This window comes from Chionomys nivalis, chromosome 6 (genome assembly GCF_950005125.1).
Source record: "Chionomys nivalis chromosome 6, mChiNiv1.1, whole genome shotgun sequence".
Classification (NCBI taxonomy): Eukaryota; Metazoa; Chordata; class Mammalia; order Rodentia; family Cricetidae; genus Chionomys; species Chionomys nivalis.
In genome coordinates this window covers 85456503-85477121 of record NC_080091.1, presented here as the reverse complement: position 1 = coordinate 85477121, position 20619 = coordinate 85456503, and the positions used below count along the sequence as shown (strand labels likewise).

The window sequence follows — 20619 nt, the reverse complement described above, 5'->3', positions numbered from 1 at the left end:
TTCAACAAAGACCAAACCAATCAGGCTAGCATTTGTGACAGCTACCTAGCATAAGTAATGGGAGTACTTTTCTGCTTCTTAGGACCTTTCTGGGAAAAGACCCTCATGCCAAACTCCCTGACAATTTTCTTGTGGTTGATGCTATATTATTGCTTCATGAGTCCTCAGATAAGTAAGCAGAAACTTAAAACTGATACCTGGGCAACAGTGGGAAGAAAAGGCATACCGGTTTATTCCTGAAGGCTCTCTACAGTTTGAGCCAATTGGGATACAAAGTGTTACTTCCTATGGTAGTCTGGGGGTGGCAGAGCCCATTGCCTTGTAGTAAGACTGAATAAATAGAGTTGCTAATGCAGTTACCTAGCTACTTCACAGGAACCGTCCAAAACAGAGTCCCAAGATGGTGATATGGAACAGGAACCGAGTGGGTATATGCTGTTGAGTGGATTTTTTAAGGCAAATCTTCAATGTAATAACCTAATAATTCCTATAAATTGATTCAGAACTGGTCTTAGCCTATTGTTATTTCTATTGTTGTGAAGAGACACTATGACCATGAAACTCTTATATAGAAAATCACTCATTTACTGTTCAGTGGTTCAGCCATCATCATCATGATGGGACAAGGTAACATGCAGGCAGACATAGTGCTGAGAAGTAGCTGAGAGTCCTACATCTTGCAGTCAACAGGACTACTGCACATATGTAACCCGAAGATTATATCATAGTACATTGCTTAATTAAGTCAACTAATAAATGAAACTACCCATCATGATTATAAAATCAATACATTTGTCTTGCTCTGTGGACAATTCACAACATGCTAATACAAAATTTCTGAAACAATAAGATAACATATGACTCTAAATGAAAAACAAACATATAATAAACTAAAATTAACATATTTTTATAAATAATATAATAAATTTGAAGTGAGAAATTGAATTAATCATATCAGCAAAGAAAGTCAACAGATGCAATATGGGATTAAGCTATTATCATAACCCAACTGACATAACCAATGCTGATAACAGATTTCACTATGTAAAATCTTTTGCAGTTTCAACAAAATGACCACTCTCACTTTCTTTTGTGAAACCTTGGTGGTTTGACAGCCAGAAAAAAAGATGATAGATTAAACCAGAACCTTGTGATTAAACCAGATCCCATACAGGCTGTATAGCTTCTCAAGCAAACACCAGAAGTTTGGAGCTCAGGTCTTCTGAATTCTAACCTCTGTTGCAGTTATAGGTTTCTGGTGTTGCAAAACATTGCAATTCAAGCTATGAACATCTCTCCATATAAAATTCTTTCTCCATCTTCACTTACTTCTAATATTGTATAGTGTGTGGATATGTGTTTGACATTAGGCTGCCATATAATCTTCAGAGGAGTACCTTAAAGAGACCATTTTTTAATGATCAGTGTAACTAAATAAAACTGCACATTATAGAGACTTGGTTCCTTCCTTCCTTCCCTCACTTTCTTCCTCCCTCTGTCGCTCCTTCCTTCCATTCTTCCTTCCCTTCTCCTTTTAATTGTGATTTCTATTTTCTCATCTATATTTTCTTACAATGCTGCTCTAATGTTTAGAGAGATACATTGGTGAGGTGACACAAATTGTAGCCTCTGAAAAACACTTAATGCTGATTTTCTAGGAAGCAAAAGTCCTCTAAAAACAATGCATAAACAATTAGCCCCACAAAATAAGTATGGTAGCAGTGTCTGTTCCTTGGAACTGCCACATTCTTTGTATTCACAGACATTGGTGCTATTTAAATGAGTAAGTTGATTTCAGAGTTCTGATTCCATATTTTCATTTAAAAGTAGGTCAGATGTGAAGCGGTCTCTAAATTTCTTCCACCAATTGACATATTCCATTACTTTTGTATTTAGTGTTACTCAGGTTCTCAGAACATAGATAAAACACTGTCAGATTCTTCACTAAAATACAACATAAAGGCCACTAACACCGACCCTGGTGAAATCTTTATTATCTACAAAAACTTCAGTCTACACTTTTCACACTTTGTTTTTTCAATTTCTGATCTTCTAGACTCCGATCCAAATGGCCCACAGAATTTGCATACAGAATTCTAGAGTCTTACATTCTCACATGTCCATATTTTCCATATTTCTTTGAAAAATTATTAGAAAAAGACTTATGAACCCTAAAGCTAGGTTAACATGGTAATGAGCCCATTATCATCATTAATTCCCTGTATTGGCTACTATTCTCATTATCATATCTAAACAACCTACAAAAAAGTCAACTTAGAAGAGGAAGTGTTTACTTGCACAGGCATTTCCAAAGAATATTCACCTTTTAGTTACACAATATAAAAGGAATAGCTGTCAAAGCTCTCACCAACATGAACATTCTTATGAATTCAATGACATGATAGACAAAAATTGCTCAAAATATGAGCCAACAGAAACCATTTCTCCTACAACTTGCTTTTTTGTCAGGCATGAACCTAATGATGACAAAGTAACTAGTGAGTGGATCTTATTTTTAAATAATAAAGACCTATCAATGATGCCTTTTACTGTGTTTAGGTAACTGTATGACCATCATTCCAGGGGAGTGCTTTAGTAGTGTCTGTGCAGCATCTTCAGCTGTAGTAAACATTAATATTGATGGATGTTTCTCTGTCCTAGGCTGAATGCACTTCTATCACAAGCTACTACTCAACTTTCCAAATACTAATAGTCTTAGCATGGCATAACCAGGTCTAGATATGTGAAAATTATCATTTTCTACAGGTTATACAGCATGGGGTCACCATGTTGGGTTCAGGAAGGTTCATTCATGAATGCAATGTAGTAGATATCAAACGGGAAACTTCAGGGATTGCTGTCCCATATCAGGAGTGTAAGGTAGAACTTGTGTCAGTATCCAAGGGCTGCTGTACATTTGTAGGAGTTGACACTCTCAGGAATGGCAGATATACTGCTTCCAGAAGTGAATGGTATAAAGATGCATTCATTTAAAACTTCTCTGTATTTTTTTTTTAATTTTTTATTTATTATATTTTTAAAAAATATATTTTAAAAATATAATAACCCACTTCCTCCCCTCCTTCCATTCCCATCACACACCCTCCCATCCTATCCTAAGAGGGGGTAAGACACATTGCTTTGTGGAAAGTCCAAGACCCCCTCTACTATATCTTGGCTGAGCCAGGTAAACATCCAAAAAGAATAGGTTCTCAAAAATCCAGTACATGCAGTAAGGATAAAACTGGTGCCATTGCCAGTGGCCTCTCATCATACCCATTTAGAGGAACTAGTTTGGTCCTATGCTTGTTCCTTCCCAATCCGGCTGGAGTTGGTGAGCTCTCATTAGCTCAGGTAAACTCTTTCAGTGGATTAACCCTTCGTGGTCTTGCTCTCTTTGCTCATATTCTCATTCCTCACAGTCTTCAACTGGACTTTAGTAGTTCAGTCCAGTGCTCTGGTGTGGATCTCTGCCTGTTTCCCTCAGTTACTGGATAAAGGTTCTATGGTGATGTTTAAGATATTCATTTATCTGACCACAGGACAAATCAAGATTGGACCGCCACTCCCCTTTTTCTTAAGGTCTTAGCTGGGGTCATTCTTCTGGATTCCTGGAAATTACTCCAGAGCCAGGTTTCTGTCAACCCTATAATGGCTCCTTCAATCAAGATATCTCTTTCCTTGCTCTCATCTCTGTCCTTCCTCCATCTCAACTATCCCATTCCCTCAAGTTTTCCTCAACCCTCCTTCCCTCATTTTCCCCTTCCACCCTCCCTATTTGACAAGATCTTTAAGTCTTTGAAGAAAGAAATTAAAGAAGACTTCAGAAAATGGGAAGATCTCCTATGCTTTTGGATAGGTAGGATCAACACAGTAAAAATGGCAAACCTACCAAAAGCAATCTATAGATTCGATGCAATCCCCATCAAAATCACAACACAATTCTTCACAGACCTTGAAAGAACAATAATCAACTTTATATGGAGAAACAAAAACCCAGGATAGCCAAAACAATCCTATTCAATAAAGGAACTTCCAGACATCAAGCTCTATTACAGAGATACAGTAATGAAAACAGCTTGGTACTGACATAAAAAAGACAGGTTGACCAATGGAATTGAATAGAAGACTGGGATATTAATCCACACACCTATGAACACCTGATTTTTGACAACGAAGCTTCTCAGTTTCTTTGTGAGACACTGAGATTCTGAGAACAAGCTAATCAATTACTAAAACATGTTAGAGTTATAGAAGAATATGCAACTCAGCCCATTGTCTTGTGAGAGTCTCTGTAGAGAAAATCACTTAGGGTATTCTATTTAGCAGGTTTAGTGGCATCATGAGTGGGTACAGATGCTTGACTATCATCCTCTATGGGCTTCCTTTCACCAATACATTCAAGTATGCAGCCAACCTATTTGTAGACGAAAAACATGCAGAGACAGACTCTAGTGGATACCATAACAGTAACAGGAGAGTGAGCTTATTTAGAAGTCATTTTACAAGAGATTCTACTGAGTAAAACACACAGAATAGATTTCCCATGTGCTTCTCTGTTTTGTGAATGAATGCAGGGTAAGGCAATAGGATTTTAGAGCTGGGAGATTCAAGATACAGGGGCTATGGGCAAGTTGACCAGCTACGTCACAGGACATCTCCAGATGATCTATGCAGGAGGATCTAGTGATAGGATCTAGTTATTTTATTCTGGTAAAAATGTAATCATTTGTTGACCATGAAGTCCACCAAGTCAGATGCAGAGATTGTGAGAAGCAGGTCATCTCCCATCCAGAGCATGAGAAGAAGCTTCTAGGAGTCTCCTGCTTACTTTCTCCGTAACAGGCTAAGTTCTCTATGGTTCAGGGTTGTTTTCTGAGCCAAGACTGTAGATGCCTTGTGCTCAGTTTTATCAGACCATTATTTCATTTTTTGAGAGTATGAGACATGTATGTAACATTTATTGATCAAACACCAGCTCTCCCCTCCCATCCATTTTCCCTACTATTCTGTCCTGCTTTTCACTCCTAACTTTAGGAACTCATTATTGAAACCCACTTGAGTTCACTTACTCATATTGCCATTATGTGGAGGGTATAAAGCCATCTGCTAGGGCATGCCTATCCCTCTCAAGTCTGGAACTATGACTCTTCCTCCCCAGGAGCTATCACGTACCAATACCTCCTCAGGTAGGCATGGGGCTTCAAGTGCCCCCAAACCTATTCTGGGATTATGGCTGGATTAGTCTTGTGTAGGTTTTGTGAATCCAGTCACAGCCACTGTGATTCATATGTGTAATGGTTCTGGATGTCCAGAGAATATTGTTCTGCACAACCGTCCACTACTTCTGGCCCTTACACCTATGATGTGCAATCTCGCCATGTCCTTCCATACTTAGTCCTTTCTAGAACATGCCAGTGGAATGGTTTCACTTTCCCAGGTTTTTTTTTTTTTTGCTTTCCCAAAGTAAGAACTAAATTTACTGCTAAACTAAAGAACTAAGGTTACTGCTTCTCATGAAATGCTTGCAAACTGGTAATCAAAGTGTTTATGCCTTATTGCAAATATACTATAAAAAATTGGCCAGAGTTTAAGTTATGAGTACATTTATCAACATTATTATTCATTATATGGGAGAAATAATGATCAGTTGTGTAAATTAATATGCTTTCCATTCTATTGAGAGGAAAATTCAGAGAGCAGCCACATGATTTCTCTCACTAAAATGTTTGGTGAAACATTTTTGACTGTTCTAGTATCTATGTGGCATAAATGATTGAAGACGCAGTCATCACTTCCGGCTTATTGAAGACACTTAATCATAAAAGAGGCATTAAACATACTTATGTAAATAGCAATTAAATTAACCTTTCATCTTTTGTCCTTCTACATGTTGATTGTGACTCAATATCAGGTTTGAACAATGCAAGTTATATTTTAACTTCTAGGCTAATTCCTTCTTAGATAAAAGCACAAATAGTGACAGAACGGGGCACCTGTGAACAGAAGGACTTTGATTTTCCAGGATGCCTGTGAAGTGGATGTCTGCTCTGCTGCTCCTGCAGATGACTTGCTGCTTCAGATCTGGGAGCTGTGGGAAGGTGTTGGTATGGCCATTGGAATACAGTCACTGGATGAATCTGAAGATAATACTGGATGAACTTGTACAACGTGGCCATGAAGTGACAGTTCTGAGACCTTCATCTTCTGTCTTTTTTGATCAACAAAGAGCATCTGGTCTTAAATATGAGACATTTCCTTCAACTATCAATAATGACAAAGTAGAAAAGTTTTTTGGTGAATGGGTCAATGGGTGGATATATGACGTTCCAAAAGATTCATGTTGGAGAAATTACCCATCGTTTAACATACTATTTGGGAGATATTCAGATTATATTTTAAACCTTTGTAGAGAAGTAGTTACAAACAAACAGTTTATGGCAAAACTACAGGAATCCAAGTTTGATGTTGTTTTTTCAGATGCCATTGGTCCCTGTGGTGAGCTGATAGCTGAGGTACTCCAAGTACCCTTTATGTATAGTCTTCGCTATGCTGGTGGCTACGGATTAGAGAAGTTTAGTGCGGGGCTTTCATTCCCTCCCTCTTATGTGCCTATAATTATGTCAAAGTTAGGTGGTCAAATGTCGTTCATGGAGAGAGTAGAAAATATGATATGTTTGTTATATTTTGACTTTCTTTGAGTCATTTCCTGCTAAGGATTGGGATCCATTTTTCAGTGAAATTTTAGGTAAGTTGTATTTTTCATCGCAAGAGTGAGGGCCTAAATAGCATTGCTCTGAAAAGTAATCTTAGGTACAAATATGCTTTCATGCTGAAATTATTAACTGAAATATACTATTGTGTAACAATCTCACTACAGCATCATTTCCAAACCTTCATTTTAAAGACTACTGAAGTTTGCACCCAAATATGTTTGTTCTGTATTGTTGGCAGTCATGATCTCCTGGTTTAAATAAGTTAAGTCCCAATGAAGCAAAAGCAAAAATTCCTATTCACAAACTTTCTAAGAACATTCCAGATAGTATTTGTAAATATTTCTACAAAGAAATACATATCAGTACATTGCTAGTCCAAATGAAAAGTAGAGACAGATGCAAGAAATTCTTCCAGACATAACCCTCATAATTCTCTTAGAAAACCAAGAGTCAAGGAATAGCCTGTTTGTTGTAAAACAAACATGATTCCTGCAAAAGTTGTGTCCATAATTATGCTGGAATAGCTTGACGCTAGATATAGAGTGTTCTTTTGTTTTTGCATGTGTTTTCTGAAGCTTCAAAGAAGAACAAGGTGCATAGCAGTACATTGGGACTTTATGGCTTCTACAATGAATAGAACTGCTGAGTCATCGAGGTGGCAGTAGCATTTCATCTCAGCTCACCTTCAACATACATACATTTTGTAAACCACAGATAAATTGTACTTTAATTGGGTTTATGAAAAACTTAATGTATTTGTTTCATGAATGTCTACTTTGCTTCTTTGAGTAAAATTATTCCAATATTTTAGACAATATTATTTTATCCACATGACAACACTTTCATGATCATTGTACTCTTCCACCCACAACTCTCATTTCTCCATTTAGGAAGACCTACTACTATGGTTGACACAATGAAGAAAGCAGAAATGTGGTTCATTCGCTCCTACTGGGATATGGAGTTTCCTCGCCCAACCTTACCAAACATTGAGTTTGTCGGAGGACTGCACTGCAAACCTGCCAAACCCTTGCCTGAGGTAAAATTTTCTTTTAGTTTAGTTTTGTTTGATTTTACTTCATTTCAGTAAAAAATGGTTCTGCTTCTTTTTTTTTTTTTTTTTTTTTTTTTTAGTTTTATTCCAGTGAATAAAAAGTGGGGAAAAAGAAAATCTTGCCAAAATATGCTCAAGGTTAAAGTAGTGACAAACCTATGCATTTCTTTTATTTATAGACTGACCTGAGAACCTTGGGGAAACATCATAATTCAATGCTATAATAAGGGATGCTTATTCATGCAAAATTTGTCAAGTGACTAACATACAGCTGAATAAGTTCTGTTTTGTTTTGATTTTTAACTAAATAAATATTGTAGTGTGTGTGTACACACACACACACACACACACATATATATATAGTAAAATTTGTAAGTATACCACACATGTAGAGTATTGCTGCATTCATTATTGCCACTTGCAGAGAAACAACAAACAGAAATTTCTGCCTGAACCAAATCCATACTAAAAGACATATTATATTCCCTTAATAAAAATTGAATGAAATATATTTAATAGAAGCGACTATAATCTAAAGAGACTATTGAATCAAATTAATAAAACATATCTTTTTTTTTATTCTTTTTTAATTAAAATTTCCAACTGCTCCCCGTTTCCCATTTCCCTCCCATCCTCCCACACATTGCCCCCTCCCCCCACTCCCCTCCCCCATCCCCACTCCTCTTCTCCTCCCCCCAGTCCATTCCCCCTCCCTCTCGATACTGAAGAGCAGTCCAAATTCCCTGCCCTACAGGAAGACCAAGGTCCTCCCACTTCCATCCAGGCCCAGGAAGGTGAGCATCAAAACAGGCTAAGCTCCCACAAAGCCAGTTCATGTATTAGGATCGAAACCTAGTGCCATTGTCCTTGGCTTCTCATCAGCCTTCATTGTCCGCCATGTTCAGAGAGTCCAGGTTCAACCCATGCTTATTCAGTCCCAGTCCAGCTGGCCTTGAAGAGCTCCCAATAGATCAGTTCCACTGTCACAGTGGGTGGGTGCACGCCTCGTGGTCCTGATTTCCTTGCTCATGTTCTCCCTCCTTCTGCTCCTCATTTGGACCTTAAGAGCTCAGACCGTTGCTCCAATTTGGGTCTCTGTCTCTCTCTCGATCTATCGCCAGTTGAAAGTTCCTGTGCCATTCTCCTTGGCCTCTCGTCAGCTCTCATTGTCTGCCACATTCCGAGAGTCCGGTTTTATCCCATGTCTTTTCAGTAGCAGTCCAGCTGACCTTGGTGAGCTCCCAATAGATCGGCCCCACTGTCTCAGTGGTTGAGTGCACCCCTCATGGTCCTGACTTCCTTGTTCATGTTCTTCAATGGAAGAATGGATGAAGAAAGTGTGGAATATATACACATTAGAGTACTACTCTGCGGTAAAAAACAATGACTTCTCGAATTTTGCATGCAAATGGATGGAAATAGAAAATACGATCCTGAGTGAGGTAACCCAGACCCAAAAAGAAGAACATGGGATGTACTCACTCATAATTGGTTTCTAGCCATGGATAGGGGCCACTGAGTCTATAATTTGTGATCCTAAAGAAGCTAAACAAGAGGGTAAACCCAAGGAAAAACATATAGATATCCTCCCAGCTATGGGAAATAGACATGACTGATGGGCAAAAAATTGGAATCTTGGGGGTGGGGTGGGATGGGGATGAGGGGTGATGGGGAGAGAAAAGTGTGAAGGAGAGGATGAGGGGAACTGGGGGAATCGGGGTGATTGGGGATAAAGGAAGGTTGGATAGGGGAGCAGGGAAACTCATACCTTAGGTAAGGGAGCCACCTAAGGGGTGGCAAGAGACTTGAACTTGGAATGGCTACCAGATGCCCAGGGCAATGTCCCCAGTTAGTTCATTGGGGCACCTGAGGATAGGGAACCTGAAATGAACCTATCCTATAATCATACTGATGAATATCTTGCATATCGCCATAGAACCTTCATCTAGCGATGGATGGAGATAGAGCCAGAGACCCACACTGGAGCACCGGACTGAGCTCCCAAGGTTATAATGAGGAGCAGAAGGAGAGAGAACATGAATAAAACATATCTTAAAGTCATTGATTTAAAGCAAAAACCTAAGATGTAAAAGAGAGGTCAAGGAAGAAGGCTAAGATGATATAAGAAGATAAACAGCTAGAATTGCCAGTGTTCCTTAGCAAGAAGGTATAGACAGCAGGGATTTAGACAAACTGATCATTTAAACCTACCAATAGAAAAGTGGTTAAACTGTTAATTATGTCACTAAGAGCACAGAGAAAAGGAATAAACTGAGGAGAGTTAATATCATATTTCCTTCGACATTAAAAAAAAAATCACCTCCAAGAAGCAGCCCCTGAGTTAGATGGCACAGGGGCAAGACTGGAAAGAACTTTATGGGAGACTGGTGTTTGATGTTACAGTTTAGATAACAAAAGGGTGAGGTCAGAATAAATTACTCATAGATTTCGGCACATCTAATCATAGTCAAACAGTAGAAAGATCATATGAAGTTCAAGAGAAAGATTGAAACCAGGGGAACCAAGGTTCTTAGTGGGTAAAGCCAAGTTAATGCTGAGAATTTCTTTCACTGGTAATTTTATTGTTACTGTGAGAGTGAAGCAACATTGTGGCCAGAACAAGCTACAATGCTCAATGATTTATATTGGTCATAGACTCAGCAGCTTCAGAGCTTGGCTCTGTTGGTGCCTGTCCTAGGGTAAGGCAGACTCTATTGGGGCACAATGTGGGGAAGTAGCTGTCTATACCATAAAGGAAGCAGAGATTTATTTGAACTATCCCAAACACCAGAAAAAAAAACATCTCATAGTTCATTAAACTACACTTCTTCAAGTTTTCAGAACTCCCTAAAAGGTACCATGACCAGCAGTCAAGGACTTATCAGTGATCCTCCCAGAGGACATTTGCATTGTATGTATAATGATTTACTGAAACTAGTATTCTTTTATATTTAAAGAAACTGAAGATTCATCTTGCTCAATAAAAATGAGAATTTTAGCACATTCTCAGACAGTGTCATATACCATACATATTTATGAAAGTAAATGTATACATTTTTGGAAACTAGATGAAGAAAATGTAAACCTAAAATGTATCTTGCCAAGATTCTTCAACAGTATTGTAGCTTAAGCAGAAGACCATTCCTCAATATTGTGAAGGTTTGGCTTCCATGATATTTACAGAAAAACTCAAGCTCAACATTTCCTTGCTTTCAGTCCATAAATTAATATGTTCCTCACTTGATATCTCAAAGTTTTGTAGCTTAGAGTATAAAGGGGGTAATTTACTCTATTAACGTGAAGATTTTTCTTTAATTGTTGTCATTATACACACACACATGTGCATACACACACAGGTATACTGACAAATATATAATATATAATGTTCAAGTCTATTGAGTGTTTCTCATTTGCACACATTTTAAGGGGCAGATCTCTTGGATATGGATAACAAGTTTGGCACTCGTCCTTTGAGAAGTTGGGTCATGTTTTTCTGTCTTATGCCAGACTACAGGAGACCGCTAAAGCTTCATTGGGGAACAGAGGTCCTGGCATCATAGCTGCCTCCCAGGATAACCACAGAAAAATATATATATGCACATGAACACCTAATTATTCTTACCACTTGCTTATGAAAACAGTAATTAGATCTAATTATTCAATTATTCTGCCATTATATCTGTTATGAAATGAACTTCACAATTTTAAAATAGTTATAGAGAATAAGCTTTCTTTGATGGCACATAATATGATATCCAAAGAATTTGTGGGTCTTTATATCACTACCAACCACATAATATTAAATTTTTTTCATTTGTTTTTAATTTGTGTTATGTATGTGTGTGCATATAAACTACAATATGTGCACGTGGGGAAAGAGACATCATGGCTTATGAATGAATGTTAGAGGCAATTTGCATGAGTCTGTTCTTTTCTTACAACATGTGGATTACAGGGATCAAATTCAGGTTATCAGACTTGGTAACAGGAATCCTCCCAACCGAACCATCTCACTGGTCATTGAAATAATTTTAAATGGCTAACAACACCCAACAATGGTTTTGAATCATTTAGACTATACCCAATGATTTTCCATAATCAAAAGCTGATTCCATACGTCTATAGGTTTGCACATTTTGTACAGTACTTGAGGGATTCCTCAATTTCCATTATGAGAAACAGACAGTGTTCTTAGTATCTCAACAAAGGAAAGACGGCAATAAAAACAATGTGCAACAATGGAATGGTCATAATTGGTTATAGCAACTGTTGTTATTACATTTTGTAAACAGGATTTTTAACCTAAGTTATATATTATGAAGGTTGTCTTATTCTGTATTAACATTTCTGTATTTAGTCTGGAAAGACTGTTCAGCAAAAAAAAAAAAAAAAAAAAAAAAAAAAAAAAAAAAAAAAAAAAAAAAGACTAGACGAAATGCCTGATATTTTGAGCTTCATCCCATAGCAATAAGCACGAATGGTGGAAGGGGAAAACTTTGCTTCTTGTCTTCTGCCCTTTTTATGGTTACCGTTACACACACACCAAATAAAAATAAATGCTTAAATTCTTATTTTTATCTTCCATAATTGTGTGCTTTTCCATCAGTTATGAAATGCTCCTGTGGCTTCTTTGCTTTAAAAAAAGAAATCAACAGTCTATAAAATATATTAAGTGTCTTAGCATTATTTGTATATGAATACTACAGAGATTTGTATCTGAACTATATATACAAAGTAAAATCAATTAGTGTAATCAATGTGTATCATAGTTTTATAGGCAATAAAAACACCTTCTTCAAACATGGCTTCAAAAAATAATTATATAAATTGCATATGTAAATATTACATTTTAATTGTCTTACCAGAATGAAACCCTACATCAAGAAGAATGAAAGGCTTATACTAAGTAACATATATATAGATATATGTGTGTGTCACAGTAATAGAATGTTATATAATAATGTCCTTATTTACATTAAATGACTAGTCATAGGAAGTTTAAATGGAAATGAAGAGATGGGAAATCATATTTTCTGTAGATTAAGAAATGAATGTAAATAAGAATTACAACTTTCTAAGCCTCTCATAAGATGTACATGATGCATCTTAAAAATTTTTAGACGATAATACTTGGTATATTTGTTCTTCAATGATATGACTATACTTAGTGCAGATCCCACGAGTACGGGGTGATTAAGACAGTAATGATTGTCTTATGTGTGCTTGATCAGTGGCACTTATCTTTCCTATAATGCTTCATTTTTCATCGATTTTCAATAATAAAATATTTTATGTATCCACAGGAAATGGAAGAGTTTGCACAGAGCTCTGGGGAACATGGTGTTGTGGTGTTTTCTCTGGGATCAATGATCAGAAACACAACAAAAGAAAGAGCCAATGCAATTGCATCAGCCCTTGCACAGATTTCACAAAAGGTAAAATAGTGTCCCCATGGGAGGCAATTATCTACTTAGTTTACTAAAATCTGGAAAGGGGTGACACTGGAAGGTCCCTTTATGTAAAATCAAGTATTATGATTGCCTTTAGTCAGGTTAGAAACAAAGATAAAAATGGCAGATTCTACAGAATGTGTTTTCTATGACAATAACAGTGACATAAACATCGTAATCACAGGGAAGCGTGGTGAGTGAGTGCAATCTAAACTTCTCTAGTCTGATGATACTGGGAGCAAAACTACACAAGAATAACTAAATTCTCAGTGGTCACTTAAACCTTTTCCTTGAGCCTTGTTTGAATCTAGACATTCAGGGAAAAATGAGAGTTTATTTTAAAACTTTGCTAGCAGATATAGAAACCATGTCTATAGTATAGCATTAATAGTCTTCCAGACCTGCAATAGCATAGAGACTTCCCATGTTTCCCTATCATCTTTATGAGAATGCTGAACTAGGGTTGCTAAGTTATGAATCAGAAGACTTCTCAGAAAAAGGAAGAAGAGAGTTCATCATCTCAGTCCTTTTGTACCATGTTCATTGAGAAAAAAGAAAGGAAGAATCTGCCAAACCTAAAACAGGACAATGTAAACGAGAAGGTGGAATGGTCCCTGTCCTTCTGGTGAACCACACACAGTCAAACCTTGTCTATGGCACTTTGTCTCTAACCCAGAAGAGTAAAGTTGGTTTCATTTAGGAAGAAATGGGAACTAAGAGATAATCCAGGAGAAATAGGATTAATACCAGGAAAGGTCCAGCTGACTCTCTTCATAAGGTATTCAAAGAAATTTACCACGTCTGAACTTTAATCTGGAGTATGTAGGAACTATATTTTAGTTTGCTATCCCATAAATCTGCCTGTAATAACTCATGCTGGTTTTCCCTGAGATCCTGACGAAAAGTTTAAATTTATTTTGGCAAAAAGATATTGAACATGTAGCTGAAGCTCGCATTTAGAAAGGTGGTTTGTGATTTCAAAATTAGCACCATTTGTGTGGTCGGCCTGTGGAACTGCTTGGCATTTCACAAAGTGCCTTAACCCTGAAGTGTTTTGCCATCTATCATATGGGTCAGATGCAGCACCATTAGGATTTTGAATGATTTCTACAGCTACTGGCACTTATGAGCAGCACAGCAGGTTCCTTTCGCACATGAAAGGAATATCCAGTCTCAGTGACAGTGATATGACTTGTGTGATGAAGTGCTCTGCACTTCTTGTGATTCCTTAGTAAAACCGGTGCCTCAATCAAAGATGAGTAATATGAGACTTAATTTTTTATTGGTTAAAAGAAATTATGTCAGTCGCTCCAGTGGTTATTTCCATGCTGGAAGCAGCATGCAGAAGGGTGCAAGCAAGCATGGGGAGCTTTATGCCAGCAACCAAGTCACTGGTAGTTAGTGGACAACATAAACACATACATTCCGTGAGATTATGGCCAGGATGGAATTGACTGATAACTCATTCTCTGACTATCCGTGGTGGTGCCTTTTCCAAAGAACCAGTAAACAGAGAAAATTGTAAATATGGACTATTTGCTGAATATAAATAATGAATAACAAAAATAAGTGTCAAACTCTATTAAAATAACATAGGATAAATATAAGTAAGATCTCTGGTTGTGATAAACTGGCATAAAACTAAGAAAGGAAAATTAGAAGTATTATAGTAAATACACACAAGTTTAATCATTCTTTCTTGCAGCTGATTTATGAACATATAAACTTTTCTTAAATATATTCATGTTTCATTAACTCTCTCATATGTGCACATCGAAAATCATGATGACATTCAACCCGATTAAATGTAAAGAAAACATAGATGCTGTTCCATATTCTGTTTCATGTTTTGATAGTTCTTAATGTCTAATGTCTCTTTACCTGGCTTCCATACCAGAAATAAGAATGGCATTTAGCTAAACACTGACTAATTTCTAAAATATTATATTTTAAGTTTTGAAATCTGATATAAATTATTGTCTAACCTCTAACAGGTGTTTTGGAGATATGAAGGTATAGAACCAGATACCTTAGGTCCCAATACCAGGATTTTCAAGTGGATCCCCCAGAATGACCTTCTAGGTGAGACTCTGGGAAACAAGCGCTGAAATATGAGTCACAAGCTGAAATACAATAGGAAGCAAACTGATTCATTTTAGAAAAATCAAAAATAAAACCAATTTTAAAAAATGTTTTGCTTGAAAGAGGTTGATATGTGAGCTGGCATTTGTATTCCAGGAACAAGTGTGCATTGTAAAAGAAGCTGCCTCTCATAGGGAGCATTCTATACTTACCTTGGCTTTTACAAATTCAATTTTATACCTGTTACCTTTACTAAAACAGGAATTTTTCAAAAAAGATAAGAAACATTAGTGATCAATGACAATATTGCACATCACAAAAAATTCACACTGGTTATTATGCAACAATACCACACTCTATTTTGTTTTGTCGAGACCTGATTTCTCTGTAGCTTTGGAGCCAGTTCTGGAAGTATCTCTTGTAGACCAGGCTGGCCCTGAACTCACAGGGATCCTCCTGCCTCTGCCTCCTGAGTGCTGGGATAAAGGTGTGCACCACCACTGCGCAGGTACAATACAGCACTCTGACTGCCACTGTTGTCCTGGCACAATATAATACTCTGGTTGTCATGGTTGTCCTGAATGCCCTAAAAAGCATTGTGTCAGACTTAGTACATGTGTTAGTTATCATTTTCGTTTGTGAAATACATAATTTTTGAGGAAATCGTATGTAAGTACTATATTATCATCATTTTCAGCTTTGTTTCTCCTTTTGCCCTCTACCGTATCACCATTCCACTATGTCCAATTTTTGTTGCTTGTTATATACACATGTTTAGGGCTGACAATGGAGGATTGGATAATAGATTAGGGAGGTCATACTGGAGAAACTTGGCTCTCCCATCTTGAAAGCCCATTGACTGTCCACAGTTTTCTCTATAGGAATAGGACTTTGTGAAGTTTTCACATCTATGATGACAGGTCAAATGGTGCTGTCATTATGCAGGTTTTATTCAGGCAATCACACTGGTGAGATTTCATGGATGCAATATCCCTATTATATATATATATTAATATGTGTGTGTGTGTTATATATTATATATATATGTATATTTATATACACCTCACCATCTTCCATCAGGCATCCTGGTCCCCTGGCTCTTATGCTCTTCTGACATCTTTTCCAAAATATTTCCATAGCCTTTGATTTAGAAGTTGTACTGCTCTAAGTATACTTATTGGCCTTGGGTATCCAAAGATCATTTATTCTCTCCCTTTTTGTGACCAGCTGTGGATCTCTGCAATATTCTCCACTTGCTATAATGGAAGATTTTTTGATGACTTGTGAGAGTTACAGTTACATGTAGTTATAAGGATAAATGCTAATAATGTAGTTAGAAATTATACTTGGGTTGGATAGTTGACTCGCTTTATAGTACCACACATGAATTTCTTACCACTGAGTTGGACTCAAATCCAAGTAGACTTGGATTTATCTTGGTTATTCCTAAGAAAAAGTGCCACCATTTTGCTATTATGGATATCTTGCCATGCCAGTCATTGTTATAAGTCATAGGTCTGACAGCTAATAGGACTATTGATTGCATTTCTCCCTAGAGATTTTATGTAGCCCCTTCCAATACTATGAAAGTCCTCAGAGAGGAAGTTTCCAAATTAATTGCTTCTCAATTGCTCCAGCTCCTATGTCTGGAGTGTATAATGTCTTCAGATATTTTATCTTCAAGTTCTGGGAAGCAATCAAGGACAATGGCTGGAGTGTGTGTTCTTTGAAAAGAGTCAAGGACACCCCATCCTCACAAAACCAACAACTAAAAGTTAAGTTTTCCATTCCTTGTCCTGGATATTTTCTTAACAGTCTATGATTGATGAGGCTAACAACATCACTACATTTGGCAAAACTCTTCCAACCCCCTGAACACACACATACACATATTACTATGCATGTACTAATAAGCAAGCCTGTATGACAGTGTTTCCCTATAGATTCCTCAAATGCCTTTGGTAGCATTTATTGCACTGGGGAAGAGGGTCATGGGAAAAAAAGAAGAAAGAAAGAAATGGATGTCACTAACATATGAACTCTTTAAGTTGATAAGTTATAACAAACACACGGTGTTCTGAGACATTCATTTTCTTCCATCAAGTATGTACTCTATGTGTTCAATTGAAAACCCCTTCTCATTGTTCCAGCGTCATCACGTGCCACATCTGACATTCATCCATCACTCAACTAATTCTCCTGTAAACCCTAGCATCACCTTTAAAAAAAAACAAAAGGTGCAGCTCTCTCGGTTACACTACTTTGGACTTGGATGACTCTTGCTGTGAGACCTAAAGCAATTTAAGTAATTCAATTTAATTTTTATTTTTTTGTTAATAGAATTTTCTTTTTTATTGAGCTCTACATTTTTCTCTGCTCCTATCCCTGCCTCTACCCTCCTCCCTTCAACCCTCCCCCAAGGTCTCCATGCTCTCAATTTACTCAGGAGATCTTGTCTTTTCCTACTTTCTACTTCCCATGTAGATTAGATTTATGTAAATCTCTCTTAGTGTCCTTATTGTTTGCTAAATTCTCTTGGATTGTGGTTTGTAGGCTGACTTTTTTTTGCTTTAAATTTAATAACCACCTATGATTGAGTATATATGATAATTGTTTTTCTATCTCTGGGTTACCTCACTCAAAATATTGTTTTTTAGCTCCATCCATTTTCCTGCAAAATTCAAGATGTTATTTTTTTTCTGCTGTGTAGTGCTCCATTGTGCAATTGTACCACATTTTCCTTATCCATTCGAGTCGAGGGGCATTTACGTTGTTTCCAGGTTCTGGTTATGACAAATAATGGTGCTCAGAACATATTTGAGCACATGTCTTTGTGGTACGATTGAGCATCCTTTGGATATATGCCCAAAAGTTGTATTATTCAATCTTAAAAATACGCTGACCCTTTGATTACTTGATTACAGATTTTTATTTATATCTAAGAGCTCTAATTAGTATATTTTCTGTTGTTCTTCTGATCCTAGGTCATCCAAAAACTAGAGTTTTTGTAACTCATGGTGGAGCCAATGGCATTTATGAGTCAATTCATCATGGGATCCCCATGGTTGGCATCCCTATGTTTGCAGAACAATATGATAACATTGCTCACTTGGTGGCCAAAGGAGCAGCTGCTTCAGTAGATTTTCATACAATGACAAGTTCAGATTTGCTTAATGCCCTGAAGGAAGTCATTAACAATCCTTCGTGAGTATAAACATTTATTTATTTATTTATTTATTTATTTATTTATTTATTTATTATTTGCGTTGTATTGGAACCCAGAACTTTACACATGCATGCTGAGCAACTAATCTAACAGTGAGCTTTGTCACTAGCCTATTTATTATGAATGATTTCTCACTAGAGTTCCAGAGAGCAGCAATTAACCTAGACAAAGAATCAATGATAAGTACAAAGAGCTGCATTAGACAGTGAGGGAGTATCAATGTGTTTCCTCATTATTTTTGTTTTAGACAATGTCTGAGTTTAACTTGACATCCTCCTCTTTCATCATACAAAGCTGTAGAATAGAAAACATGTGCCAACACCCAAGACCAAAGTACTTTGGAGCTGTTTTAGTACAACAAAAATTATCAGAGGTTTAATTTTAGAGTAAATACAGTTTTGTTCACATAAGTACTGAGAGTTGAAGTTTAGTGAAACAAATGAGCATGCCCACCATTTTTCTCTTTTACTTAAAAAAAAATCACCTCTAAATGGCTTTCTGTAAACCAGTAATATAAAAATTAATCCCTACTTCCAATTATATTTAATCTTACAAATTTATGTTTGGCAATATTTTGATCCATAGGTGATACATTTTGAAAGCTTATGACACTAATAGAATTAGTCTTCAGTAAACTGTACAACATTCATATTACAGGTCTCATCTCCTGTATAACAACTATGTTACTACTTCTGCCTTTGTCTGAAAAGCTCTTACTTCTCTCAGCATTTTTGGCTGGTATTCTCCAGTATATTATAAATAATAAGAAGGGAGTTGCCTCTATCGCCATTGGCACTTGGTTATGATTCAGCATCCTAAACTGTACACTTGATGATCAATGTCAATAAGCTAGATTCCTTTCCCATATATCTTTGTCTGAAATCATTTCACCACTAGAATCAAATATATCTTCAATGTTTCAGCGTAAAATATTGAATAGTCTCAACATTAAAAAAAACACATAAAAGAAAAACATGAACAGCAATTGCAAGAATTTACTCTAATTCTTGTTTACAGTAAGAATAATTCACAGTATTCCAAGAGTCATGAGAAACATACATAGATCTAATCTATGGGAAGTAGAAAAAGACAAGATCTCCTTAGTAAAATGAGACCCTGGGGACCTTGGCGGAGGGCTGAAGGGGAAGGAAGAATTAGGCAGCAGAGCAGAGAAAAATGCAGAGCTCAATAAAAATCAATTAAAAAACATTTTCACCTGAATAGAGGAATTTTAATTTTATTATTTTCATTTAACAGTGAAAAACTAGAAGGAGAAATTAATGAAAAGACCAAGAATCCACTAAATGAACAATCACTGCACACCTACATTTATAACCCATAAGCACTAATAAGTGGTCAATACAAATTCCTCATTAAACCCAACTCCTTAACAGCTTTGCCCAGATACGGACCACAGTGAAAATGACAGGCATCGTTGTGTATTTCCAAATTGTTCTACTCTTCTGTACCAGCTACACTAGAAATTGCTTTCTCAATTACTTGTGTTTCAAAGACTCCAAAGGCTAGCTCCTTTTGACTTTGTTTATTTTGCTTTGGAGTGCTAATTGATTCTGATCTCTTACTTATGAATATTTGTCTTTTCCTAGCATTTCTTATATATTTAAATTCTGTATGTTGAAGAAGCTCTAGATGATATATTATTTAAGAAGATCTTTACTGTGATAAACACACAATTTTCTTTGTATTTCATGTAATCATCGTTATGATACACATAAATTTATAGACATGTGTTTCTTCTTTCTGTAAATTAATACCCATCATATTTTCCTTTAGCTATAAAAAGAATGTGATGTGGTTATCAACCATTCACCATGACCAGCCCATGAAGCCCCTGGACAGAGCTGTCTTCTGGGTTGAGTTTGTCATGCGCCACAAAGGGGCCAAGCACCTGAAGCCTCTTGCCTTTAACCTCACCTGGTACCAGTACTACTCTCTGGATGTGATTGGATTCCTCCTGGCCTGTGTGGCAGCTACGATTTTCCTCACTATAAAATGTTGCTTGTTTGTTTACCGATTCTTTGTAAAGAAGCAAAAGAATAAAAAGGAATAGGACTATTTAAGAAAGAAGAC

The 20619-nt window shown here is 36.7% G+C and overlaps 1 protein-coding gene across 1 annotated transcript; it reads left to right on the top strand.

Moving 5' to 3' along the window:
- Window positions 1-6026: 6026 nt before the first annotated feature.
- Window positions 6027-20599, top strand: LOC130875561 (UDP-glucuronosyltransferase 2B7-like). The gene is given in 7 exon segments (XM_057771559.1): window positions 6027-6694; window positions 6696-6748; window positions 7607-7755; window positions 13074-13205; window positions 15215-15302; window positions 18287-18506; window positions 20323-20599. Coding segments are annotated over 7 exon segments (1587 nt in total).
- The last annotated feature ends 20 nt before the right edge of the window (window positions 20600-20619 follow it).